The 27,865-nt window shown below is 53.7% G+C and overlaps 1 protein-coding gene across 1 annotated transcript; it reads left to right on the forward strand.

The window, feature by feature from the left end:
* The first annotated feature begins 20,066 nt into the window (after positions 1-20,066).
* On the forward strand, positions 20,067-25,539 carry EDN2 (endothelin 2). Its single transcript, XM_085081137.1, has 5 exons — positions 20,067-20,206; positions 20,437-20,569; positions 21,653-21,772; positions 22,741-22,845; positions 23,531-25,539. The coding sequence occupies exons 1-5, from the start codon at positions 20,149-20,151 to the stop codon at positions 23,640-23,642; spliced, it is 528 nt and encodes a 175-aa protein (XP_084937263.1). The 5' UTR covers positions 20,067-20,148; the 3' UTR covers positions 23,643-25,539.
* Positions 25,540-27,865: the final 2,326 nt, after the last annotated feature.

Consider the following 27,865-nt stretch of genomic DNA (forward strand, 5'->3'; position numbering starts at 1 on the left):
GGTTTTTTACTGACAGAGTGATAAAGTTCTGGAATCATCTGCCTGGGGAGGTGGTGGAGTCACCATCCCTGGGTGTGTTTAACAAAAGGTTGGATGTGGCACTCAGTCCATGGGTTAGCTGAGGTGGTGTTAGGGCATGGGTTGGACTGGGTGAGCTTGGAGGTGTCTGACAACCCTGTGGTTCTGTGATTGTGTGATTCTGTGTGATTCTGTGACCCACAGCCTGCTCAGCCCTCGCTGAACCGAGCAGATGGACTCAGGATCCACCCCTCCATGCAGCCCCCAGACCCCCAAACCCTCTGTGAAGTCACTGCTCACAGCCCCACTCACCCCCAGCTCCTTTTCCTGCTCAGCCTTCCCAGGGAAAGCAGGGAGATGACCCCAGCTGCATGCAAGTGAAGTGCTGGAAAGCTTCTCTGGTGGCAAAAATGGACTTGTTGAAGGATTTTCTCTCATGGCAGTGTTTTAATTGCTGTATAAAGTAAAAATTTTAAAAAAAGTATGTTATGCCAGCTTTGGGCAGTTGCTCAGCAGTAAATGAATGAATGGGACATGAGAATGAATGACCCACCTGAGTTTTATCTGTGCCCTGAGCTCCCTGGGAGCCCTGGAATTGTCAGGGCAAGGCTTGCATTTGGGATTATATCAGGTGTGACAAAGGTGTAGCATCTTCCCCCTGGAAGGAACCCCAAATGCCACCCAGTGCCACCCCTGCCATGGCAGGGACACCTCCCACTGTCCCAGGCTGCTCCAGCCTGGCCTTGGACACTGCCAGGGATCCAGGGGCAGCCACAGCTTCTCTGGCAATTCCATCCCAGCCCCTCCCCACCCTCCCAGGGAACAATTCCTAATTCCCAAGATCCCATCTCTCCCTGCCCTCTGGCACTGGGAAGCCATTCCCTGTGTCCTGTCCCTCCAGCCCTTGTCCCCAGTCCCTCTGCAGCTCTCCTGGAGCCCCTTTAGGCCCTGGCAGGAGCTCTGGGCTCTCCCTGGATCTTCTCCTCTCCAGGGGAACATTCCCAGCTCTCCCAGCCTGGCAGTTTGCTGATTTAGATGTCTGATTCAAGTGCTACCCTCTGGAAATTTCTCTGCATTTCTCAGGGATTGTCAGGCAAGACACAGTCTGGAGTGACCCAGGAGGGCCAGGCCAGCTCTGATGGTCAGCCCTGGCTCAGTCCTGTCCCAGCTGTGCCATGGCTGCCAAGCCCTGCAGGGCAGGCAGAGCTGGGCTGGGCACAGGGCAGGTGCCACCAGGATCTCCTCAGGCTGGGATGGTTAATCATGGAATCACAGAGTCATTAAGACAGGAAAAACCTCAAATCCTCGAGTCCAACCATTCCCCCAGCATTTCAAAGCCACCCATGTCCCCAGGTGCCACACTGACCTGTTCTTTGAGCACCTCCAAGGTTGCTGACCCCACCACTGCCCTGGGCAGCTGTGCCAGACTTTGACAACCTTTTTATGGGATGAAACTTTCCCTGATATCCCTTCTAATCTGCTCAGAGCCTGTTTTCCAGCCTCTCCACGGGAAGACAAGGCAAGAGGATGCTGTGGATCTGCCAGACAAGTTGTGCTGTGAGCTCCTGGGAGGCAGCTGGGGCTGAGGGTGTGGGTGCAGTGTGCTCTGGGGGCAGGGGGTTGAAGTCTCCTCTTCCCCACTGTTTTTTCCAGTGGTCCATGGCTCCAGAAGAGCCACTCTGGCTGCACACGTGGATGTCAGGAGGTGGCAGGTGAGCCTTTCCTGCTCCAGGAGTGGCTGAGCTCTGTCTGACAGCCCTGGGCCTTGTTTGGCCATAATTCCCACTAGGTGCTGATTTGGGAATCACTCCTGGTCCTCATTTGGCCATAATTCCCATGAGGTGCAGATTTAGGAATCAACCCTGGGCCTTGTTTGGCTATAATTCCCGTGAGATGCAGATTTAGGAGTCAACCCTGGGGCTCATTTGCCCATAATTCCCAGAGGGGCTGATCTGGGAGTGGCTGTGGTGCTGCCAGCCCAGTGCAGGTGAGAGGAGATTCCAGCAGGGATGGATTGAGGGCAGTGCTGGAGAGAGGGAAGCATTGGCAAAGACCAAACCAAGAGCTGCCCAGAGTCCAAAATACTGGGGCTGGAGCCACCCCAGAGGAGGCCACAGGGCTGAAGGTTGTCCCCTCTGCCCCTTTGCCAGAGCATTTCCCTCATCCTGGCAGGTTATTTGGGGTTCCAGCTGCACTGTGCCCTTTTCCCTGGTCCCTCACACCTCCACACCTCACTGGCCAGGCTGAGGAGGCACCTGGGGCCTTGGCCAGGCTGGAGGAGCAGAGTGGAGCACATTCCAGGGAAGGACTGTCCAGGGCAGGCTGGAGCAAGGGGCAAAGCAAACACTGAACATGTATTTATGAGACTCCCCAGGGGGCTTCTGCCTCCTTAGGACATCCCCTGGGGATTGATTTTATCTTCCTGAGATTCCTCCAGCTCTTCTGAGCTTCTCATTACCCCGTAAGGCTCCCATTTATCATCCTCCAAAGAACTCCCCCTTGCTCTGCTTCAATGAGCAGCATCTCAAGGCTGATTTATACCCCAGGGTTTGCATTCCAGTGGCCAGGAAAACCCCACAGGGTGCTCCTGGGAGCCCAGGATACCTGCAGAAAATGCCTTTCACCTTGGGGTGGCTGTTGAAAGGGGAAATCTGACATTTCCAGGGAGCTGTGGCAAGAGCACGAGCCCAGAAATGCTCTCCTCAGGCTGGAGAGGAATCAGGTTTGGGATTCATGGAATCACAGACTGATTTGGGCTGGAAGGACCTTGAAGATCATCGTGTTCCAAGCCTCTGCCATGCTCTCCCTCCTGGCCTGGAGAGGAATCAGGTTTGGGATTCACAGAACCATAAAACGGTTTGGGTTGGAAGGACTTTTAGGATCATATCCTCCCAACCCCCTGCCATGAACAGGGACAAATTCACCTCCTCCCCTGCTGCCACTGCACTGAGAGAAACCCTTCAGCACCCCTCTGGGATCATCCTGGCCTTAGCAGGCTCCTGACACAGCAGCCACTTTCCCTTTGAAGCATTCGGGGTGAAATTCATTCCCCAGAGCTCCTGATCTCCATCCCAGGTCCTCAGCATGGCATGAGATGTGCCCCACTGAGCAGGCAGAGGGTTTAGTCCATCCCTGCAAGGACCTGGCCAGGGAGGTCACAGCCTGATTTCCTGAGCTCAGGAGATGTCCTGGGAAGCTTCTCAGGATTCCACAGCCTCACTCAGCAAAGTTCTGCTCACTGGAATCATGGAATCCTTGAGGTTGGAAAAGCCCCCCAAGATCATGATTGCAAATCTAATTAAAATCTCCCTTAAAATCCCAGGTTCTGGGATTGTGTTGTTTGAAAGGAGGTTTCTTACTCAGTGTGGCTTTAAAGGAAAAGTGTAAAGCATCAATCCTAACTCAGAAACAAATAACTATTGGAGGAGCTCTCCAGCCAGTTTGAGAGGAGCAGCTGGGGATGGAGGAACCCCACATCCCATCACACCAAGTCCTCCAGTGCAACATCCACTAGGTTTTTCAACACTTCCAGGGATGGAGACTCACCCACCACCCTGGGAAGCCTTTTCCAATGTTTCCCTACTGTTTCTGTGAAGAAATTTTCCCTAATATCCAATCCAAACCTCCCCATGGTACAACTTGAGGCTGTTTCTTCTCATCCTGTTCCTTGTTACCTGTGAGAAGAGACCACCTGGCTGTCCCCTCCTGTCAGCAGCTGTGCAGAGCCACAAGGTCCCCCTGAGCCTCCTTTGCTCCAGGCTGAGCTCCTTTCCAGCTCCCTCAGCCTCTCCTGCTGCTCCAGACCCTTCCCAGCTCTGTTCCCTGCCCTGGACACCTCCAGCCCTGTCCACAGAGAACAAGGAAGGATCTTTGTGAGCTGTTTTCCAACTTTGGGAAATAACTCAGAGCTTCCAAGGCTCCCACTCAGTGCCCAGAATGGGAATTCTCATCCCTGGCAGCAGAACCAAACCCGGGTGGGGAGAAGCTGCAGCACTCCCTGCTTGTCCTGCACATCTGAGGTTCACCTGCAGAGTCTGCACCTCCACACCTGTGTGCCAGAGCCTCTCTCCAGAGCCTTCCTCCTCCTCAGGGAGCACCCGAGGGTCCAGCAGAGCCCTGGGCAGGCTTTGCTCCCTCCTGGGAACACCCAAAGGTCCAGCAGAGCCCCGAGAAGGCTTTGCTCCCTCCTGGCCCCGCCGATCTCCGTTCCGTGGATGCTCTGATGACTCCGCTCTGCCCCAGGTGAGCGCAGCACCGCGGGGATCCAATTCCCTGCCGCGCACATTGCTGTCATTCCTGGCCTGCCCGCACTTCCCAGAGAGCCCATTATGTCACCGCCTGACCTGCCAGCCCTCGCTGCTTTCCCGCTGCCAAAGCCGCCTTTTGTCAGCCCGGCACGTCCGTATTTCGGCGGAGCTCTGGGAACAAAGAGTCCCCGCTAATTCCTCTCTGCTGACTCAGCCCCGAGTCACGTCGAAAGCCATGACCAAAATTGGTGCCGAGAAGGTGCCAGGCGAGCCGCGTGCGCTGGGATTTGCATATCAGCGAGCGGGAGAGGGCTCGGGGCACGCAGCTCACCGCGAGAGATGCTTTTGTTCGCTGCTGAGCCTTTGTAACACCCCCGAGTGTTTGTAAAGTCCCAAAGCACCGCGGATAATCCTCCCATCTGGTCCTCCCAGAAGCTTTTATCCTCTCTCAGCACTTTCAGTCAAGGCCAAATGAAGCATCTCAGTGGATTAAAATACTTTTTTTTTGTTGTTTTGATTGACCACACGGCGGTGTTTGCTTCTTGACAGCTGAGGAACGTGGTGCAGTGAAAGCATCCCGTGGTCCTTCTCAGTCCTACGTGCTGGGAAGCACCACCTTGCAGAGGTTCTGCTGAGCCTTTGGCTGCCCCAGCTCTGTCCCACTGCAGCAGCAACCCCAGCATGGGGATCTCTGCCAGGAGGTATCAGTGTCTATGAGCTCAGGAACAATCCTGCTGCAAACCTGAGGGAGAGTCCTGCAGTGGGGATCACGGAATCCCAGAATATCCTGAGCTGAAGGGACCCACAAGGATCATCCAGTCCAACCCCAGCCCTGCCCAGACCCCCAACAATGCCACCCTGTGCATCCCTGGCAGTGCTGTCCAAAGGCTCCTGCAGCTCTGGCAGCCTCAGGCTGTGCCCATTCCCTGGGGAGCCTGGGCAGTGCCCAGCACCCTCTGGGGGAAGAACCTTTCCTGATCTCCAGCCTGACCTGCCCTGGGCAGTTCCCAGCTCCAGCCATTCTCCAGCTCCTCCCAGAGCAGAGAGCAGAGCTGTCCTCGGGAGGAAGTTTCACTGCAGCAGCCACAGGTGTTGCTCCAGAGGGAATTCAGGTCATCACCTCCAGGCTGCATCCCCAACGGCTCCTCTCAAACTGGCTGGAGAGCTCCTCCAGTAATTATTTGTTTCTGAGTTAGGATTTCTGCTTTACTCTTTTTCTTTAAAGCCACACAGACTAAGAAGCCTCCTTTCAAACCATGTAATCCCAGAACCTGGGATTTTAAGGGAGATTTTAATTAGATTTGCAATCATACTCTTATGGCTGGTGCTGATGGACTTCTGAAGTCATCCAGTATCCCAAAAAAGCAGTGCTGCACATCAGCCTGGGATTTTGTTTTGCTTGCACAGGGCAACAGGGTGGGAAAGCTGAAGCTGAGGGCCAAGGATGATCCAGGGCTGGAGCTGCTCTGCTCTGGAGCCAGGCTGGGAGAGCTGGGAATGTTCCCCTGGAGAGGAGAAGCTCCAGGGAGAGCCCAGAGCTCCTGCCAGGGCCTAAAGGGGCTCCAGGAGAGCTGCAGAGGGACTGGGGACAAGGGCTGGAAGGACAGGACACAGGGAATGGCTTCCCAGTGCCAGAGGGCAGGGAGAGATGGGATCATGGGAAGGAATTGTTCCCTGGGAGGGTGGGGAGGGGCTGGGATGGAATTCCCAGAGAAGCTGTGGCTGCCCCTGGATCCCTGGCAGTGTCCAAGGCCAGGCTGGAGCAGCCTGGGACAGTGGGAGGTGTCCCTGGGGGTGGTACTGGATTATTTTTGAGGTCCCTTGCAACCCAAACCACTCCATGTTTCCATGACCTTCCCTTCTCCACCATCCCTGTGCCACAGTCATCCCCAGCAGTGTCCTTGTGGCTCCAATCCCCATGGCACTGAGCTGGGAGCAGCAGCTCCTGCTCTGCTCCGAGCTGGGAATTCTCCAGCCGCAGGAATGGGCACTCTCCATGACCTGCCCTGCTGCTCCCAGCGCCTCGTGCTCGCCCAGATTTGGGTTTCATCACATCTGCAGCGCTCAGCCCTTCCTCGGCCGGCAGCTGTCACCGGGCAGATAAATCTGCTGCCTCGCAGGGCTGCCACGACTCGTCATTTTCACACCTCACTCATTATGCCATTAACCCAGGGCAGATCAGCTCCTCCCTGCTGCCGAGCTCATCCCTCTGCCATCCCCAGCCCAGCTCTGCTTCATGTCCGGGCAGCCACAGCACGGCAGGCATCTGCTGCTGCCTGCAACTCCCCGAGCGGAGCAGCCCCGAGTGCTGCCTCCCAATTCCAAACGTTTCAGCCCCAAAACACGGGGATTTGAGCAAAACGCCGGGCAGGGGATGGCTGAGCCAGAGCTGAGCCTCCAAAGCATTCACAGCCCCTCGTGGGTCCTAACTGCTGTGCCAGGAGCACCTGGGATGGTGGAAGGGCTGCACAGGCAGGGGTGGGACTGGATGAGTTTAAATGTCCTTCCAGCTTGCTGGGGGAAATGTTAACAGTGGGCCTGAAAGCTTCTGGAGGAGTCCTTTCCCTCTAAAGCTCTGGAGGAGTTCTTCCAGTCTAAACCTGTTCTGGAGGAATCTTTTCCCTCTAAAGATGTTCTGGTGGAGTTCTTCCCCTCTAAAGCTGTTTTGGTGGAATTCTTTCCCTCTAAATCTGCTCTGGAGGAGTTCTTCCCCTCTAAATCTGCTCTGGAGGAGTTCTTCCCCTCTAAAGCTGTTCTGGTGAGGTCCTTTCCCCCTCGCTGTGCACAGAGAACACCTGGAGCACTCCTGGGAGCATGGGGAGAGCTCCCAGCCTGTGCTGAAGCTTTCAGGACACCCAGGGAAAGGACAAATTGACCTCCTGTGTTTTGCACACCAAAGCTGAGTTTGGAAAGACTTTTCTGAAATGAACTTTGTCTCATGGACAGATCTTCAGAGGGCACAGACAGCTCCAAAGGTTTGGATTCTTGCATCCAACACTTCAGAGGAACCTGGGTTTGGGTTGCCCTGGCAGAACCCTCCAAAGGCACATCCCTCTAGGTCCCCACCTCGGGATGCTCAGCCCCTGACAGACAGACTCTTGGTCAGTTTTTGGCTGTGGATGCTCTTTTGGACACTTCTCTGTTGTCCAGACTCTTGATCCCTCCTTGATGTGTGCTCCTGAAACAGTCCTGGATTCTGAAGAGCAATTAGGGATAACCCTGCCCTCTGGCACTGGGAAGCCATTCCCTGTGTCCTGTCCCTCCAGCCCTTGTCCCCAGTCCCTCTGCAGCTCTCCTGGAGCCCTTTAGGCCCTGGCAGGAGCTCTGGGCTCTCCCTGCAGCTTTCTCTTCTAACATCTCTCTTCTCTGTACTCAATTTCCCTGCTTCCTTCACAAGAAATAAAACTCCAGGAACAAGGTGTCCTGAGCAGGTCATTCCAGTGGAAACCTTGGCTTTAACTTTCAACACTTTCACCCTCTGCTGGGACTGCCCAGGGGAGGATGTGGCCCTGTTTCCCTGGAGAGGACAGGGGGAAATGGATTTAAATCGAAAGATTAGATATTAGAGAGAAATTGTTCCCTGGGAGGGTGGGGAGGGGCTGGGATGGAATTCCCAGAGAAGCTGTGGCTGCCCCTGGATCCCTGGCAGTGTCCAAGGCCAGGCTGGAGCAGCCTGGGACAGTGGGAGGTGTCCCTGCCATGGCAGGGGTGGCACTGGGTGGGATCTGAGGTCCTTCCAACCCAAACCATTCTGGGATCCCAATGAATTTCCACCATAAATCAACTCCCAGCAGTGACAACAGCCAATTAGCATTAATTTGCAGCACAACCACTCAAGGCCTTCCTAAAACCTCATCTTTAGCACTCACACACTGACATACTCACACTGCCACTCACTCACACGCTGACATACTCACACTCACACACACTGCCACACACACTCACTCTCACACTCACACGCTCCTCACATCAAGACTACTTCTGTTCTGTCTTGTTTTCTCTCTTACACAAGAAAAGCCCTGCTGGCTCCAACCCCTCTGCAGACAGAAACTCAGGCTGGGCCTCTCCTGGAGAGACACCCTGCAGGGATGTCCTGTCTGCACTTCTCCCATCGCTCAGCAGAGCCTGTTTTGGGGTTCAGTCCAACCCCCACCCCGTGTGCCCCTCTGCCAGCCCTGCCCCTGCCCCGTGTGCCCTTCTGCCAGCCCTGTCCCTGCCCCGTGTGCCCCTCTGCCAGCCCTGTCCCTGCCCCGTGTGCCCTGCACTGATGCTGGGATCTCAGTTCAGGGGTTCAGTGCTGCTGAATTCCTTCCCAAGATGTCCCAAACCCCCAGGGACAGCCCTGCAGTGCCGGGGCAGGGAGAGCAGCCCGGCCTCCCGGGGAGCCATGAGGATGTGCACGTACCCCGAGTGGCACCCGGCCCGGGGTGGTGACAGTGGCCTGGGCACTCCTGGGGAGGAACACCAGCGCCGGGAGCCCAGAGTGAGGTGGCACCTCGGGTTTTAGGTTTCTCGAGGATGCCTCACGCAAGCTTTGAGCGCTTAATCCGCTGCGGATCGAGCTCTTTGGACACGGGAGCTGCTCGTGCACGGCCCTGCCGAGCTCTGGCGCTGGGTGTGCCCCACTTTCTGCTGGTTTGGCACAGCTGCCCCGTTAGGCATGTGCAGGGCTTGCCAAAGCCACACAAAAGAGGCAGAGCTGAGCCCTCAGACGTGTGAGAGTGCAGCAGCCTCCCAGCCCGCTGCTGCCAGGGAGAGGCCAGGTGGGAATCACTTCACCTGGGATCTGCCCTGCCTCTTCCAGAGCCCCCTGGGGAGGAGACTGAGAGGTTTTCTGGGATGGAATTGTGTATCTTTCCTTGCAGTTTGCACAGATCATTAAGTAGTGGGGAAAATCAAAGATTGGGAATCCATGGGCTGCTGGGTGGAGTGAGGAGAGACCTCGATCCTCCTTTGTTCCAGTGCCTCATTTATCCTGGGATAAATGACCACATCTCCTGTTGAACTCCTGGAGAGCATTCCCAGCTCCCATTGCTCCTGGTGCACAACCCCATCCTTTGGGTTTCCCACTGATTCAGGCAGCTCTCTGCTCACACTGGGCCTTCTGTGAGCCCTGCTCTGTGCATTCACCATCTGAGACAAAAGCACCTCTGGAAATCCATGTTCCTAAAGCAACCCTGTCTTGCCATGCAAGCAGGAGAAACCTAAAACTGAAAAAATCTGTGTTTTGGCTTTTCCCAGGGCTCTGGAGGAGGCTTGGAGCAGAAAAATGGGGCTGGAGCTGCTTTCCAATGAAGCGCTGGGTAATGATCAATTTAGAAAGTCTGACAATTGCTGAGGCAGAGAGATGAGGGTTATTGAGCAGAGAGAAGTGGAGTAAAGTGGTAATTTGGGTCTTGGGAGAACAGCAAGAGGAATATCTGAGCTGCAGATGTGACATCCGAGCCCAGGGGACACAAGGGACACAGGGATGGAGCTGAGGCCCCACAGGAGGCACAGGGGATGCTCTGGGGGGAAGGGGAACAGTGTGGGGGCAGCTCTGGGGCAGCTCTGAGGAGCAGAGCTCAGCACAGGGCACTGGGATTATGGAAGGGCTGGGGGTTATTTGGCTTTCAGTGGAATTATCCAAACCTTTCCTCAGGAAAAGCCTGAAAAATGCAGCAGAGACCACGCCAAGGATGGCTGAAATTCCTGATGCTTCCTCAGGCTGGCTGTAGATGGGATTTAAGGAGGATGTTCTCTAATTCCAGCACCCTAAACTGCACCTGGGCTCTCAGTATCCATTGGGATTGGATGCCAAGAACCCCTGGAGCACCGGGATGGGCTGGGATGCCCTGCCAGCCCCCCGGGCTTGTCCTGCACTCTGATCCCAGACCCAGAGCTGGAATGGTGGGAAAAACCCTCTAAGGTCAACCCCAACCATCAGCCCAGCCCCACACTGTGTTCCCATGGCCCCATGAGCCACGTTGATGGATTTTTGGGGCACTGCCAGGGCTGGTGACCCCCAGAGAAGGGAACTGGGCTGGGAGCTGAGCTTTCCCCACTGCAGAAGCCTCAGGCCATGGCATCAGCTGGGCCCTGAGGGGATGAACCTAGGTTTGGGTTTGCTCCAAACTCACAGTGGATGAGGCTTCAGTGCTCAAAGGAAGGAGTTTTGGGGGATTAAGAGAGTTTCTGGGTTTTAGCTCCCCCAGGGCCGAGCTTGTCCCTCAGCAGGTGAGACCCCAGGATCCTCAGGGAATGCTGAGCAGCAGGAATGTGCATCCCCACGACTCATGGCAGACAAAACCACCCTGCAAACGCAGCCAGGGCTATTCTGAGGAAGCCCTGAGGTTATAAATAGTAAAAACCCCATGGGGAGCTGAGTCCTCTCCCCTCCTCTGTCCTCATCTTGTTTTCTCCCAGATTTCCCTTTATCTACAGTGACAAAGGAGGGGTTTGTGGCATCCAGGGGATGTCAGACAGAACTAAAGTGTGGCCTTTGGGGCAAAACCACCCAGGGCAGCCCCAAGCTCCTGCCCAGCAGCTCCTGCTGGAAAAGTGCTCCTGGAGCTGGGGCTGGAGAGCTGAGAACCACCATGGACAGACAGGAGGTGCTGGGGTAAAGAGACAAAACAAGATCCCTTTCCCTTTCCCTTTCCCTTTCCCTTTCCCTTCCCTTCCCTTCCCTTCCCTTCCCTTCCCTTCCCTTCCCTTCCCTTCCCTTTTCCTATTGGGAGACTGAGGCAGTGAATATTCAAATGCAGCTCCATTTGCTGAATCCCAAGCACAGCCAGTGTTGACAAACATCCTTTATAAATCCATCCTTCCCAGTCCTTTCCAAACAATCCTTCTGATTGTTCTGAAACCACCAAATCAGCGGCAGAGGTCACAAAATCAGCCATTGTTAGGAATTTTGCAACATCTCCTATCAGTTTGGGAACAGGTTGTGTCTCCATTATGTTTAAATTTAGATTTCAAATTGCAACACTTGTCCTAATCTGCTAAAATGTTGTTTAGGACATGAAAAAATTGCAACTGTTTGCTCACAATAACACATTTCTGTGACGTGAGATAAAATTGCTTGCGAGATTATTTTTTTTTTTTTAAATAGAAATTCCAAGATATTCAACATCATTTTTAGGTCCGAATAGAAAAATCACAGAATTCCCAGCGGAGCAGAAAATCAGGTTTGCTCCCCTCAGCTTTGATCCCTCTGCACTTGGAGTTAAATCCCGAGAGTTCCAGGCTGGAAGGGAATGGAATTTCATGGCAAAGTGGTTAACGAGTAACTGAAATTACAGCTCCATGTGGCCAAGGGCAGAGACACTGCCCAGACTGATCCTGTGCCAAGTGCTGCTCGGGATTCCTCAGCCCCTAATTACTCCCACTTTAATTAAACTTTCTCGCACAACTTTCCTTGTTTCCTTCCCTAACTGATCTGCTGCTGCAGCCTCTCCTCTCCTCTCCTCCCAAACAGAGCTGGATGGAAATTATGACCTTCTTGGTTTGCTGGAGATGTTTTTGTAGTTTTGGGTTTGGTTTGTTTTTGTTGGTTTTTTTTTTCCCCAAATCGAGTGTTTGTGGCTTCTTCTGAAAACAAGATGTTTTGAAAAATTGCAAGTCTGATTAAAGCGTGCTATTCTGATTCTGAGTCTCTGAGTAAAGAAAATTAAACAAATCTAATTATTTTCAATAAATTGCAAGACTGAGAGCTGCAATAACTTCACTGAAGGTAAAAAAAGTTTCAAAAACTCAGGAGTTCATTTCTTCTCCACCCCTAATTTGAGGTTGGTTTTTTTTCCTCCAAATCGAGTGTTTCTGGCTTCTTCTAAAAACAAGATGTTTTGAAAAGTTGCAAGTCTATTAAAATGTGATAATTTGACAGGAGAATTTTTTCTCCACTATGATTTTGAGTCCCTGAGTAAAGAAAATTAAACAAATCCAATTATTTTCAATAAATTGCAAGACTGAGAGCTGGAATAACTTCACTGAAGGTAAAAAACAATTTCAAAACCTTAGGAGTTCATTTTTTCTCTACCCTTAATTTAGGGGGGAAAGCGAGATATTCTCAATGCTCGCATTTTCCAGCATCAGCACTTTTCCTTGGCAAACCTTTGTCACCCCTCTGGGTACTTCCCTGGCTTTGCACATTGTTCAGAACAATGGGATCCGTCCTGCAGGTGGCACAATCAATGCGCCAATAAACCATATCAATCATTAATAATTAACCTCCTATTAAAGGTGCTGAGGTGTAAAGGGCAGACACTTGCATTTTGTTTGTTTTCCTGGCTTTTCTCCGAGCTTTGTGGCATCACCCAGAGGGACTTTGGCTGCACAGGGGGCCTGGGAGAAGCTCGTGGGTTCACCAAGGCCAAGGGCAAGGTCCTGCGGCTGGGGAATCCCAAGGACAGGCAGGGCTGGGTGGATGGATCCAAACCAGCCCTGGGGGAAGGAAGTGGGGATGGTTTGGGGTTGGGAGCTCAGCAGTGAAGGTTTGCAGCCCCAAACCTCCCACCATGTCCTGGGCTGCAGCAGAGGAATTGGGATCAGCAGGGAAAGGATGGGATTGTCCTTCTCTGCCCTGCTCAGGTGATTCCTCACCTGCTGAGCTGCCCCAGCCCTGGGCATTCCAACAGCAGGAGGACCTGGAGCTGCTGGAGAGTCCAGAGGAATTCATGGAGCTGCTCAGGGCTGGAGCCAGGTTGGGAGAGCTGGGAATGTTCACCTGGAGAGGAGAAGCTCCAGGGAGAGCCCAGAGCTCCTGCCAGGGCCTAAAGGGGCTCCAGGAGAGCTGCAGAGGGACTGGGGACAAGGGCTGGAGGGACAGGACACAGGGAATGGCTTCCCAGTGCCAGAGGGCAGGGAGAGATGGGATGTTGGGAAGGAATTGTTCCCTGGGAGGGTGGGGAGGGGCTGGGATGGAATTGCCAGAGAAGCTGTGGCTGCCCCTGGATCCCTGGCAGTGTCCAAGGCCAGGCTGGAGCAGCCTGGGACAGTGGGAGGTGTCCCTGCCATGGCAGGGGTGGCACTGGGTGGGATTTAGTGTCCCTTCCCACCCAAACCATTCTGGAATTCTGTGATTCTCTCTTTAACTTCTGCCTTGTTCTCTGCATGAATTTCCATCTCTGATTTTTGCAGCTCCCTTGCCCCAGCTTACCCCACATATCTCCCCTAGAAGAAACAACCTAGAAGGAGAGATTTGGACTGGATTGAAGCTGCTGAACACATCCAAACTGATGGCTTGAAATCACTTTATTCCTGGTATCTGATCTGATTCCCATGGCAGTGCCTGAACCTGGAGCACCTCGGTGTTTGCAGCTGCTGCAGGAAGGGGATTTGTGCCCATCCTGGTGGCAGGAGCCCCAGCAGGCTTGTCCCAGCTGGAACAGCCCTGGAATTGCACAAGCTGCTCCCCTGCACTTGCTGCCGAGGCTGGGGCTCGGGAAGCCCTGAGAGCTCCCAGGTGGTGATTAATTGCATGACACCTCTGGTAATTATAAATTCCAGGTCACTCATCGTGCTGGAAAGCTGCAGGGGTTCAGCCATCAGGGTGGAGTGAAGGCAGACATCCCTGTTAAAGTGTTCCAATGAACACTCAACAGAGCAGGAATGTCTCCACGGGGCTGTTTGAACACACTCTGCACTTTGCTTTTCTTGCCTTTTGGGCACAAAAAGTGTGTGATCAGGCAGGCACACGGGGCTGACTGTAATTGTCATTCACTTCATTAAAAAACTCCTTTCCTAACTGCAAATATTTCCTTTTCCATCCACAGAGAAAGGGTGGAAACGTGCTCTGCTTCCCAGGTAGCGAGGAAAGGAGCAGCAGGAGTTTGGAACCTTTGGAGTCCTGACATTTTTGAAAATCCTCAGTGGATTTCTTGATGTGGGAGAGTTGTACGTTTTTCCCAGTGTTTGTTTCCCTCTTCAAGAGCTCCCAGAGCAGCACGGAGAGGGATGGATCATCAGGAGCACATTTATTATGATTTTACAGTAACTGCACAGCCAGAGCAGGTCTGTGGCCAGCAGAAGGTGAGGCCATGAGGGACCAGGTTTGGCTGCTCCTGAAGGATTTATCCAGAAGGATTTATCCAGAGCTCTGCATGAAGTTCAACGTGCTGTTCACACATCCAGGTACTCCCAATATTCCCAGTTTATCTGCTGCTTTCCCGGATTTAATTCACACCTTTGTCCCATAGGCACATCTTGCCCTCTTTTGTTTGACTCCAAGCCTGGGTATTTTGCTGAAAATTCAATGACATTAGTGCACCAGGGTCAGAATCACCTCAGACTGCAGACAGACAGCTCAGGACATTTCAAAGGTCTCAGGGACATTAATTTTGGGGTTTTTTTCCTTCAAGACCCCTCAGCTCACACCTCTCTTTCCTTGCCCTGGCGATTCCTGCCTGACAGACATCCCAGAGCATCCCATCAGTGCCAGAATCCCAGGAACACCAAACTGCCCTGATCAGTGCCTTCTGAGAGCTGCAGGTAGAGGGGAAAGCCCTGCAGAAAGGGAACAGGATTTGCCTCCATTCCTGTCCTCCCCCTTTGCCATCCCAGAGCCACTTGTGGCCACTGGAAATTTCAGTTCTCAGGCTGCTAAGTGCCACCAGATCCTACAGGACAGCACCTCTGGCTTTGTCTCTTGGGCCTGCAGAGCAGCACTGGATAATCCATCCCTGAAAAACTGGGATAATCCATCCTTGGAGAACACAACTGGATAATCCATCCCTGGAGAACACAACTGGTTAATCCATCCCTACAGAACACAACTGCATAATCCGTCCCTGGAGAACACAATTGGATAATTTATCCCTGCATTATAGAACTAGATAATCTATCCCTGCAGTGCAGAACTGGGGTAATCCATCCCTGGAGAACACAACTGGATAATGCATCCCTACAGAGCAGAACTCATTAATCTATCCCTGCAGGACACAACTGGATAGTTCATCCCTGGAGAACTGAACTGGATAATCCATCCCTGAAAAACTGGGATAATCCATTTTTGCAGAACAGAACTGGTTAATCCATCCCTGCAGAACACAACTGGATAAATCACCCCTCAGTGCAGAACTGGATAATCCATCCCTGGAGAACACAACTGGTTAATCTATCCCTGCAGAACACAACTGGTTAATCCATCCCTGCAGAACACAACTGGTTAATCCATCCCTACAGATCAACACTGGCTCACAGAGCAAATCTGTATTTTCAGTAACAGCCCAATAATGACCAAAAGCCACCCCAAGCCCTGAGGGCTGCCCAGCTCTCCCTGTCCTCCCACAGCACCAGTCCCCATCAAAGGAAAGGAGCCAAGAGGGAATTCAAGAGCTGCCTCAGGAGAGCCCTGGGTGCTGCAAACCAACTTCAGAATACTCAGCACAGAGCTGACTTTAAGCCAAAACAAGGAGGAAACTGGGATCTGGAGGATGCCTTCATATTGTTCATGTCATTTAGAACCTTAAAAAATAATAATAAAAATTGTTTAAAAAATTGTTGAAATTGTTGAAAAATTTGTTGAAAAAACTGTTGAAATCCCCCAACCACCCCTGTTTGTGCAGGACTCAATCCTGAGCCCCTGGCCATCCTCAGCACCTTTGGAATCACATGGACAATGCTCCAGATTCACTCTGTGTCAGCTCAAAGCCCCACAGAGCTCAGAAAACTCAGCCCTTTTGCCTTCCAAACACCCAGCCCATGCTGCTCACCCCTTTCCCTGTGTGAAACATCTCCCTCAGCCTCCCGGCACCTCCTCACATCCAGAACGCTGGGATTGATTCCAGCTGATGTGCTGAGCTGGGCCAGGGCAGGGGGGGCAGCGAAAATCCCAAAGGAAGCCTCACTTGACAATGTCTCTTTCCTACACTTCCTCGCGGCGGCTCCGCGGGGGATGACCGACGCTGGAAAAATGTTGCTCATGTCCCGCGACAAGAATTATGATTATTTGCTGGGCTGCCATCCACCATGGGGAATTCTGGCTCGTGACATCAGCCCATTGTTCCTGCTGGTGCCAAGAGCACGCCGGGATCCCGACTCCTCGGTGGTTAAAGGCCTTTCCTGTTTGCTCACTCCGTGTTTCCAAACAGTGCAGCTCGTGGAGGCTGCACGGGATGTCTCCTGTCTTGGGCTGCTTTGTCCCTTTCGTCATGTCTGCCTGGAACTCCTCACAGTGACACCAACAACGTTCTCCTGCAGGCAGAAACAAAAGGGAAAAAATAACTGCAGGAGGCAAAGCCCATCTTTGGCGTTTAGGACCCTGCGTGAGTCTTTGTTCCCTCTTTGGGAGCTGTGTTTGTGCAGCACGGGCAGGGCTCTCCTCCAGCCCTGTTGTTTTCCTTTGTGAATTTAGCGTGGTGATAGTGCCAGGAGGATTGGCCTCGAGAAGCTGGCTCCTGGTCCTGATCCTTATCGGGGCAACGGGACAGTGGCAGGAGCTGGGCAGGTTCTCCTGCTCGGGAGGTCAGGGAGAAGCACAGCTCCCAGTGCAGGGTGAGCACCAGATCAGAGCATGGGGGATTGAACAGCTGTGGGTTTGGGGCACCCAAATAATGAGATCTGAAGGGATTTGAGAGTGGTCAAAGGAGGGACATGAGGACGGGGAAGGGTCAGGAGGAGCAGCTGAGGGCACTTGGTGTGTCCAGCTGGAGCAGAGAGCTCAGGGATCTGCAGCTCCTCCCGAGGACAGCTCTGCTCTCTGCTCTGGGACAGGAGAGCAGCCAGGGAATGGCTGGAGCTGGGAACTGCCCAGGGCAGCTCAGGCTGGAGATCAGGAAAGGTTCTTCCCCCAGAGGGTGCTGGCACTGCCCAGGCTGCCCAGGGAATGGGCACAGCCTGAGGCTGCCAGAGCTGCAGGAGCCTTTGGACAGCACTGCCAGGGATGCACAGGGTGGGGTTGTTGGGGGTCTGGGCAGGGCCAGGATTGGATTCCAGGATCCCTGAGGGTCTCTTCCACTCAGGACATTCCATGATTCAGCCTAAAACAAGCAGCTACCTTTGAAACCACCACAGACACCAGAATCATCTCTGAATCATGGGATCATTAAGGTCAGAAAAGACCTCCAAGGCCACCAAGTCCCACCTGCTCCATGGGGATGTTTGATGCTGAAGCAGCTGCTTCCCCTTCTGCCTGGACATTCTCCCTCAGAAGCCCTAAAGGCAAAGTGACTTTTTCAAGGATTGTTTTTCCACAGGAACTCTTTAGCTCTCTGAGCTGGCTAAGTTCAAAGCCAATTCAGTGCCAATCCCACCTCTTCTCTGCAGTTCCCACATCCCTGCAAGACCCAGAGACATTCACACCTAACCCCACATCCTTTGGGATCTTTGGACATCCCAAGGTGTGCTGCTCAGGCTGCTGCCTGCTCAGCACAGGAGGGTTTTTCCTGCAGAAAAAAAAAAGGCATTCAGGCTCCCTTCAGCAGGCACAGATGAACGCAAAGGTGTAACATTTGCTCCATTTTCTGTGGCAGTGTCAAGTCGGGTGGGATTTATGGGAAATGAAGAAAGCAATTGAGAAATCTTTGGATGAAAGGCCTGGTTTGTGAAGATGTTTTTGCAGCTGGCACAAAAGGCAGATAGCAGCAGACATCTGGGCACTTCCAGCCCCCTGCAGCTTGCAGACAGCTACGTGGAGCTCCAGGTGCTCCTTGGAAACGTGAGCTGGGTGGCAGAGCCTCGAAAATGGAGGAAATTCCTTGAACCCAGATGCCCAAAGCCTCGGGTTAACTCGAGCCTCTTGTTCCTCGCCCGAGCCACGAGGTGTGTGTGTGTGACAGAGCTGATCCCTTGGGCAAACCAACCCCGCCGGGCACCTCGGCAGAGAGAGCCCCTTTTTGTGTCCGATGATGTCATTGCCCTGCCAGCCTTCCCCCGGGGTGAGCAAACACGGCTGCGTTGCCTTCCCCACGTCCAGGGGATCGTCTTTCAGCCCGCGGTGCCCGCGGTGAGGAGCGCAGGAACGGAAGCCAAGGGAGATTTATTGTATCACTGGGCTGGCATCTGGAATGTCACCCAGCGCCCGAGCTGTGACATAACTCTGAAACTTGGCACAGCTGGAATCTGGGCTGTAACAGGTACTGCTGCTTTTGTGCTTCCCTGTTTTCTTTAGAATAATTGCTGCATTGGTGCAGAAGTTAAACACTTCCCTCTGTTTGCTTTATTTTATGAGCTCTACTTTATTTTCTTATTATTTTATCATTTGCGCTCTTCCTGATTTGCTCTGCCTGACTTGTCCTCCGCTCTGCTATTTTAATGGCATGCCCATATATACATTTCCCACCTGCCCATATATACATTTCCCCCCTCACTTCAAGCCCTCTGTAAATGCCTGTGCCCTCCTGTGCAGTTTTTTTGCTCTCACTACTTTTTCCCTGCACACATCTGTGTGCATTTTGCATGAGTGCAGAGAGGAATTCCCACTGCTCCTCGGACCAAGGGAATGTTGAATCCTCCCATTTCTTCTTGCAGGATTGCAGTCATCACCTGTTTTACTTCCAGGATCTGCGGTGAGCACAACTTTTGGCTCAGGAACTGTTTTCCTCCCTCTCCCTCCCTGAATTTTTCCTTATTTCCCTCTCCTTTCCCCCACGCACGTGTTCCTGTGCATGAGACCTCACTGTGGCTGTAATTGCCACCACCTTGCATCTGCCCATGCCAACAGGGCCATAAAAAGCTGAACTGCTCGTGGTAAACAAATAAAATACACTCCCTCCCCCAAGAAGCTTTCGAGAACCTCTTGCAAAAGGCAAAAGCGGTGATTTCGCTTTTCCAAATTGCTCGCAGGGTTTGCCCGAGGTTTGTGATGCCTGGAGCTGATTCTCCAAGCTGCAACGGTGATCCCAGGGGATTCAGGGTGCCTGGAGCTGTGATCCATCCCTGGTGCTGTCAGGACTTCTCCGGAGGAGTTTCCTGCTTCAGCCTGACACAGCACGGGCAAGGTGAAGGGCTTTGACTCCCTCTCGTGCATGCCAGGAGGTGACTCTGCTTCACATGATTCGCATCCTAAAAATGTGCAGATAATGGCGAATTAATGCACCACATGAAAGCTGAAGTGAAATCAGTCAGCGCTCGGGTGGATTTATTGCGAGAGTTGTTAATTGCTCAACGTAGCAAAAATCTTTAAATTGATTTAGAGAGGAATAAAAAAAAAAGGAGAGAAAATGAGACTGTCACTGCAGGAATTGAGCAGCAATTTCAAGTAAGTTTATCAACAATAAGTTTATCAATAACAAGTTTATCAATAAGTTTTTTATAAAAATAAAGTAAGGACAACCAAGACATTTCAAGCGAAAACTTGAATGATATCTTGAATTCTGCCCAGCGGTGCGGCTTAAAGCATCCCCTGGGGCTCCCAGGGGGACACTGCCTGCAAACCCCCCTGGCTGCTCGCTGCCTTCCCCTGCAGCCCCAGCCCCGCCGGGACCCCTCGGGGCACACTCCGCACTGCCCCCGGCGACTTTTCCTGCTCCCGTCACTTTCTCCCCATCGCACCCAGCAGAGGAGCCCCGGCGTGTGGCGGGAGGAGCAGGGGGTCTGTGTGCTCCCGGGGAGGAGCAGGGGGTCTGTGCCAACCCGGGGAGGAGCAGGGGGTCTGTGGGCCCCGGGGAGGAGCGGAGGGTCTGTGTGCCCCGGGGAGGAGCGGGGGTCTGTGCCATCCCGGGGAGGAGCGGAGGGTCTGCGCCCTGTGCCACCCCGGGGAGGATCGCGGGGTCCCCGCCCGCCGCACGGCAGCCCGGCGTTCCCCGGGGGCGGAGCGGCTGACGCGCCGGGCCAGGGCTATAAAGCACCTGCCGGGCGCCCGTTGGCTCCAGACGCAGACGCGGCGGCTCCGCTGGAAGAGCAGCGACGGCAGCGAGAGGAGGAAAAGCTCAGCAGAAGCCCAAAGCAGCGCAGAGCAGCGGTCATGGGCAGCCACCCCGCCGTGCTGCTGGCGCTCGCCCTGTGCGCCCTCCTGGAAGCCGGTGAGCCTCGGGCTGGGGACGCTGGGGGACCTCTGTGGCCTCTGGGCGCGGGGAGCGGGGCTGGGGGTGCCCAGGGTGTTCCCGGGTGTGCGGGGAGGCTGCGGGACCCTCGCTCCGGGGAGCCCCCGCGGTCCCTGCGGAGCCTCATGGCGCTCCGGCACGGGGACATCGCCGCGACCCTCGGAGGGACAGCCGGCCGGGCCGCTCACCCCTCGCTCGCTGTGCCGCAGGTCTGGGTCATCCCCCGCCCGAGCCCCAGCTGGCCGCGCCGCCCAGGACCAAGCGATGTTCCTGCAACAGCTGGCTGGATAAGGAATGCATCTACTTCTGTCACCTGGACATCATCTGGGTCAACACACCTGGGTGAGCAGCGGGGCAGCGCTGGGGGTGGCTCTGGCTGTACTTTCTGCCGGAGGACACGGTCAGGCTGCAGGGAGGTGGGAAAAGGTCCCAGCGCGGCGAGGCTCTGGCAGCACCTGCTCCAGGGAGCACCTTCAGCCTCACAGGGACAGTCTGTGCTGCTGCTGCTGCTCAGGCGTTTGTCCAACCCGCAGTGACTGGGGCAGAGCACAGGGCGCTGTTTCCCCGCGGGCTCAGCTCTTCCTGAGGTTTGCACCTCTGCAAGCCCAGAGCAGCACCGAGATGTTGTAGCTGCGAGTCAGAAAGTTCCTCTGCCCGCTCGCAACTGCAGCCCTGGCTGCTGCCTGCAGTATTGTTCATCAGACAGTGGTGGGCTGGCACTGCGGGCCGCGGCTGCCAAGTCCTGCCCTCAGGAATGCTCCAGCAGCTTTCCCAGCGCTTTCAGACCAATGGCCATCGCACCAGAGCACAACACGCGCGCTCAGGTGTGGTTAGAATCGCGCTCGCTGACATGCATTTACAACTCGCTGCTTGCTCGGGGAAGAGCTGCAGTCCCTGCCAATGCCGGAGCCTCTGGGAGAGTAGATTGCCATCAGAGATGGAGCGGGAATGTGCTCGCAGCTCCGGGAGCAGGCTGTGAGCACAACAACCTGTTCTGGCCGCGGGACATCTCGGGCTGTGCAGTGTGCTGTGTGTGTTGAGCCCGCGGGGAGGGAGAGCTGGGCTGGGGCTGCTGGACTGGGCCAGCCGTGCTCCTCGGGGGCTGTGCCAGCCGTGTGAGCTGCCAGCTCCACCAGCCCGTGTGGCAGCCCTGGCACGGGCAGCTGGGCTGCTGCAAGGAGAGAAAACTCCCCTTTCCAGCATCTCCTGGGAGGGGTTCTCCTGTTTTCCTGGGTGGGGAGAACAGTCAGTGGCAGAGGAGCTGGAGTTTCAAGGCTCAGACCTACCAGTGACCTTTTCACCTTCTGTCTATAGATGAGTCTTTTACTATGCTGGCACTGGCTTGGCTGCCTCCCAGGACCCTGCTGTAAACCTGCTGGCCAATAAAAAGTTGGTGGCATAGCTGAATTCCTTTGTTTTTCCCAGGCACACCGCTCCCTACGGCTTGGGCAGCCCGCCAAGGCGGCGCAAGAGGTCAGCGGGCAGGTGTGAGTGCTCCCACTCCAGGGACAGCATCTGTGCCACCTTCTGCCAGGGGAAGCCTGGGTGAGTGCTGGGGATGTCCCTGGGGCTGCTCAGCCGGGATGAGAGACAGGCAGAGCTCAGGAGCTCACAGCCTCCCTGGGGATGCCTCTGAACAGCTGGGATGTGTCTGGTGGCTTTTTTCTCCCCTCCCAAGAGCCCTGGCAGTGTCACCGGCTGGTTTGGGTGTGCAGCAGTCCCTCGAGCAGCTGAGAGGCAGCACTGTGACCTCCATCCCTGCTGCTGCTGCTGCCAGGAGGCTGGGGAAGTGCTGGGTGGGCTGGTGGGAAGGGACAGCTGGCAGTGCACTGGGAATGGGGACAAGTGAGGGTGTCGGGATTTGGGACACCATTGTCCTCTGCTCAGAAAGGAGAGCTGGCAGCACATGGGAATGGAGACAAGTCAAGGTGCAGAGCTTTGGGACACCAGTGTCCCCTGTGTGGCTCAGAGGGCAGAGCTGGCAGTGCACTGGGAATGGGGACAAGTCAAGGTATAGAGCTTTGGGACACCAGTGTCCTCTGCTTGGATGGGAGAGCTGGCAGCACCCTGGGAATGGGGACAAGTGAGATGTGGGGTTTTGGGACTCCTGTGTCCCCTGCATGGCTCAGAGGGGAGCAGAGCAGGACTGCTGTGCTGCTGGGACCCAGAAGTCAAACATCCCCTGTGGCCACCTCTGCTCGTGGTGCATGTGGGGTCTCAGTTGCTCAGCTTCAGCAGCGCTGCTGGAGGGAGGTAGGAGCAAAGTCAAGGTGGATAATCTCATTAATTCCATAGCAAGGCAATAGTTAAAATCCCCGATCATTAAATACTCTTGTGAATAGAGGAGCTCTGGCAGAGGGGAATAGCAGTCAAAGTGAGCCGTGAATAGCTCTCAAATAGCTGCAATTAACCCTTCAAAGCCGTGCATTCAGCTGTCTGTCACCGGCAGAGCTCCCCCTGTGCTCCCCGCGGCCCGGCTGTGGGTGGCTCAGGCTTCTCCTCCTGCTCTCTAGGTACCTGCAGAGTCTGAAGCTCCCCACGAGCTCTGGAGCATCAGCCAGGTCTCTGCAGAGCGCTGCCACGAGGCCTCCCCATCAGAGCCTGCTGAGAGCTCTCAGGTGAGCACCTAACCCTCTCTGAGCATCCCTCACAAACACCTGACAATCTGTGCTTGTGGCCCCAGGCTGCAGTTTCCTCTTGGGTCTGACCCCTTCCTCCTCCTGTCTGCTTTCCATGAGGAGGCTTGGCTGTTTCTGCTCTCTGTGGCACTGAAGGCTCCAGCTGAGGGTTGCTTGTGTCCTTCCCAAACCAGAGCAATGCCACATGAAATGTGATTCTTGACTGGAGTTCCTCTGATGTGGGGCAGGGAGGGAGGGGGAATGGCATCGTGTAGGAGGATTATTTATTGGGCAGCGACTTTGGACCAAAGGACAGAACTTTTCTAACCCCACATCGGGGAATTGTGGGGAGAAACAACAACAGCTTGAGTGTAAGTGATTAAAGGGGGTTGGCAAATTAACGAATTGGTGGCAGTTAAATCAAAAGTGAGGGGAATGCTTTCTGAAAGGCAGATCTAGGCAAGCAGCACTTGAAGTCTGATTGAAGCCTCTGATTCCCCAATCCTTGCAGAATGGATTGATGGAGCTCCACTGGGGCTTCATCCAGCTGCAGATAGGAATTCCTTCTCTTCCTCTATCTGCTGCCTCCCAGCAAATGGGGTGGGGGTGGATAAATGTCACAGTGTGGGGTACTGAGGGGTGGGCGAAGGGCTGAGAGTGACCACAGTGTCCCCTCTGTCCCCAGGGACCTCAGGGTGTCCAGCCTGCGCTCCGGCAAACACCAGCAGCGCTCCCGGAGGGACACACAGCCACCGCAGCTGCCGTGGGAACAAAACATCTGGAAGAAGAAGAGATAAGAGACAGGAGCAGACCGAGTTCACCAGAAGAAGTTGGAGTCCTGCGGGTGCCACCAGCTCTGGTTGGTAGAGCTGAAGGAAAGGCCGTGAGTGCAAGGGAAGGAAGTGGAAGTCTCCATGTTCCTGCTGCGTGGATCAGCACTCCAGGGACTGCTGTGCAGGGAAAACTGTCTCCATACAGTCTGAGAAGTGTCCTGGAGCTGAGCTGTGCCTCTTTGGATCAGGCAAGGGTCGTGCTGGAGCAGCAGCAGCTGGACTCTGCCCTCAGCCCACGCTGGGTGAATCACGGCCAGGGGGCTCTGGGCAGTGCTGGACATGGCAGCACTGAGCCCCTGGCACTGTCCTGGGCTGCTCTGCCTCAGCTGAGTCTGAGCCTGGCCCAGCCTGGCCCCATCCCGAGGGCTTTGGCTGCTTGCTGCAGTCAGGGCTGAGCTCCTCCAGCCCACCTTTGCACTATTTGCTCTTGTCAGTCAGTGCCTATGGATGAGACTCCTGTGCTGAAACAGCTCCCAGTTTGTATTAAAAGTTAATATCCTCATCACCTGGAAGCCAGCTGAGCAGTCAGGGACATTCACTGGCTGAGAAATCACTGGGAGGTCCTGGAGTGGCTGTAGCTGAGCTGGAGGATCAGTGACCCCAAGGCTGGCATCCTGTCCAGGGTGTCCCCTGGCAGCTGTGGGGTGGGGAGGCTGCTGTGGGGTGGCTTTGTGCAGGACCCCCATGGGCAGGGGAGGGGCTGAGCCCTGCTGTGGGGCAGTGACCCCATCCCCTCTCCCTGCACACCCTCAGGGAGCACCTGAGCTCCTGACATCCCAGCTTCCCTCCAGCTCTGCCTGGAGAGAAAGATTTGAGGTGGGGAGATGGGAGGTGGGCAGAGAGCAGCCAAAGCATGGCTTGCTGCTTGGCTTAGGTCTGAGCTGAGCTCTGGACAGTAAATGACCAGCCATGGGTCAGCTTGGGCAGGGGAGCCTGGGTGGGGAGTGCATCAGGAGAGGGACAGCCAGGTGGGAATGGTGTGGGGAAAGGATTGGCAGGAAGAAGAGGTGAAACTGGATGATCTTTGAGGTCCTTCCAACCCCAACCTCGTGTGCTCCTCTAAGAGAACACAGCCCTGTCTGTGCTCAGGCTCAGAGGTAATCCCAGATCTGCTGGCCCAGGAAAAGGAGGAATTTGGGAAAACCATTGATCCCAGGCTTTAGAAACCAGCCTTGCAGGCAAACAGCCTCAAGGCTCCAGAGCTGTGTCACAAATGCACTTTTGTTTGCCTGGGCAGAGAAAATTCTGTAAGAAATTCTCAAGAAGCTGTGGCTGTCACCTGGGCAGGGCAGGTAAAGAACTGCTCTCCTGGAGCCACTGCTGGGTCCCTCTGCTGCCCAAGCCAGGATGACACAGGAGCTTTGGAAAGGCTGCTTGAAGTTGGTGGTGGACCAAAATCTGTGGCTGTTGCAAGCATAGTCCTGATTGACATGAAAAATTATTCCTTGATTTTGCTTTAAGCCCCAGAGTGGGGAAAAATAAGACCAATTGATTGTATCCTGAATGAAACAGCAGGTGAATCATTTGGTCCCTAAAGCTGCAGAGAATCTGGTTCATATTTGACCTTCTGCAGGTTGGAGTCATTCTCAAAAACCAAAAAAAAAAAAAGAAAATCCTGAAAGGATTTGTTCCAGAGGAAACTTTGCACATGGTTTAATGTGAGTAATTTAAAATAAAACTACTGCTGTAAAGTACTATGTCAATCTCCTCGTGTGTGTAATGTCCTCTCCTTAAGTGACTTATTGCACACTTGCCATATGTAGCATCCTGAAATCTGTATATTTATTTAAATCTATTGATTTTGGTTTTTTAGACAGTAATTTTCAAGATCTAATTTGTAATAAATAATGACAACAGTCAATGGTGCTTCTGTTCCTTATTTGGTGGCTGGGTGAGGGTGGTGGGTGAAGTGCAAGAAATCCAGGATGGTCTAAAGAAATGGGGCTGGGGAGGCTGGCAATGGTCCTGGACACATTTCAGTTCAAAGAGAACCCATCTAGGATCCATCTGGCTGGATTAAATATTCCTTAACTTCAACACCTTCTTCCTTCCTGGGTTTCTCTAGGAGCAGGGATGTGAAATCATCCCCAGGCTGCTGAGGGGGTGAGCAGTTCAGATCCTTGTGCCAGGGGATCCTGGAGGTGTTTCCCCATGGCTCAGTCCAATCCTCTTCCCAGCCCCTTGGCTGGGGGCTCAGCAGGGCAGCGACAGAGCTTCAGATCTGGGAATGGCTCTGTGGTTTTTATGTTTTTATCATTTTTTAAAGTGCAGTTCAAAAGCCATCATCCAAAGGAGGATGTGAGAATGCTGAAAGGTCAGGAGAGGCTCCATCCTTTCCTGTTCCCTGATTTTTTGTGGCTGAGCTGCATCTCCCACAGCCAAACCTCCACCCTCGGGCTTGGTGTGAAAACCAGAGTCCTTCAGATGTTTCTGGGACAATAAATCACTGTTTATGTAGCTTTAATGGTAAAGGTGCATGATAAAAAGGACCTGGAATTACAGGTAAAAGTGAGAAAAAAATATTCCAAACCCCTGCAAATGTCCTGTCTAGTTTTTATTATATCTAAAGTGAACATCTCTCCTCTTCTGCTGGGACAGGCCTGAAACTGCCTGTTTGGGTGAAATCCCATGGTGTCCTGCTGGGCTGATTTCAGGGGTGTGAATGAGGGAAATTGGGGCTTGGTGCATTTCCCAGGAAAGATTTCCCCACCCTGTGCAATGTCCCCTGAGCCAGCCTTGGGCTCAGCTTTGTATTTATCCTCTTCAAGTCCCAAAGGAGCTACAACCTCAGTCTCAGAGGGAACATGTCCCTGTTTGGGATGCTCAGAGGGTCATGGCACCAGGGGAGCACCACATTTCGGGAGGTGGGACCATGAAAAATGCTCTCCAGCCCTGCCAGTGTCTGGGCTGGGAGCAGAGGGGGAGAGAGAAAATCTGAACTCTTTTTAGGGGTGGATTGATAGGGTTTTGGGGCCATAAGATCGATTAACAGGAAAATTTGGCACAGGGCTGAATGGTGGGAAGTCTTCAGGGTAGGCTCCACACATTCAAATGGGGAAAATTGGGACCAGAGAGAATCACAAAAGGAAATCCTGAAATTCCAGACAGCCAGAAAAGTTCTCTCATCCCAAAACCTCATCAGAGCTCCTCGTTGGGATGTCCTGCAGAGCCCCTCAATGCCACCAAGGGCTGAGGGACAACCTGAGCCTGGCAGGAGCCCCGTGGTGGGGTCTGGACTGATGCCAACCTCTGAGCAAAGCCTTCGGGCACAGCTTTAATTACAAGCCCTAATTAGGTATCGCCCGAGGGAAGAAGATGCTTAAGAGCATCTTAATTAGGGTGAAAAGGGATAAGAGAGGACTGTGTTTATTCTTGAGGTTATTGAATTCGCTGATAAAGATTAGCTGAAGGAGGTTGAAGGAGGTGTATTTTATAAATTCTCGCGTGTAATAGGAAAGAGCAGAATAATAAAATTTCGTTTAAGTGGAAAATCCAGGAAATCAGGCAACTTCCACAGGCAGTTCTGAGCAGAAGTGATGGGGCATCTTTAATATGATACAGATTTTTTCCTATTGCCAATTCCCATCAAAATGGACATTTTGTGCCCTGCATGTGACTCTCCCATTTTTCCAGAATTCCTGAGAAAAAAAGCACTTCTTAAATGACCCATGGGCAGCAAAATTCCCTTCTACACCTTGGGACAATTCTGTCCTCATCAAGCTGGGCAATATCTTTTTTTCATGGGACCTTTCTCCCTTCCCATATTCGTAGAACTGGCAGGTTCTGCTCAGGAGAAGACGTGGTGACAGAAATTAGGATGAGGTTGGAAGAAGAAGCCCCAGGAGCAGCTAAACCTGGGCTGAGGCTCTGACAGGTGGGAAACCACCAGGAGCATGGAGATTCTGCAGGTGGAATTCGCCACAGAAATGGCTTTTGCTGGTTTTGACTTCTCAGCTCAGGTGGGCAGGGAGAGGGGAGGAGCTGGAGGACAAAATTTAAATGGCCACAGTCAAATGAAGGAATCCCACACTTTGTAATTGTGTTAATTAGCTGTGCTGGGTAATGAACAAGCTCCAGGTAAGCACATCCTGGATCCCACAAGGAGAAACTCTGTGCCTGTGCTGGGGACAGCGAGGGAAGTGCCACTGGCTCAGCCTGTGTTGGGAATTGTCATTCCTGTGGTGCTT

The sequence above is a fragment of the Lichenostomus cassidix genome, chromosome 23, assembly GCF_008360975.1.
Source record: "Lichenostomus cassidix isolate B80296 chromosome 23, HeHo_3.0, whole genome shotgun sequence".
Classification (NCBI taxonomy): Eukaryota; Metazoa; Chordata; class Aves; order Passeriformes; family Meliphagidae; genus Lichenostomus; species Lichenostomus cassidix.

Bases quoted from the DNA above. Each gene is read 5' to 3' on its own strand.
- EDN2 (XM_085081137.1), top strand. From the start codon at position 20,149: ATGGGCAGCCACCCCGCCGTGCTGCTGGCGCTCGCCCTGTGCGCCCTC. The intron at 20,570-21,652 runs GTGAGCAGCGGG...TGTTTTTCCCAG, and splicing joins ATCTGGGTCAACACACCTGG to GCACACCGCTCCCTACGGCT. The intron at 22,846-23,530 runs GTGAGCACCTAA...CTCTGTCCCCAG, and splicing joins AGCCTGCTGAGAGCTCTCAG to GGACCTCAGGGTGTCCAGCC.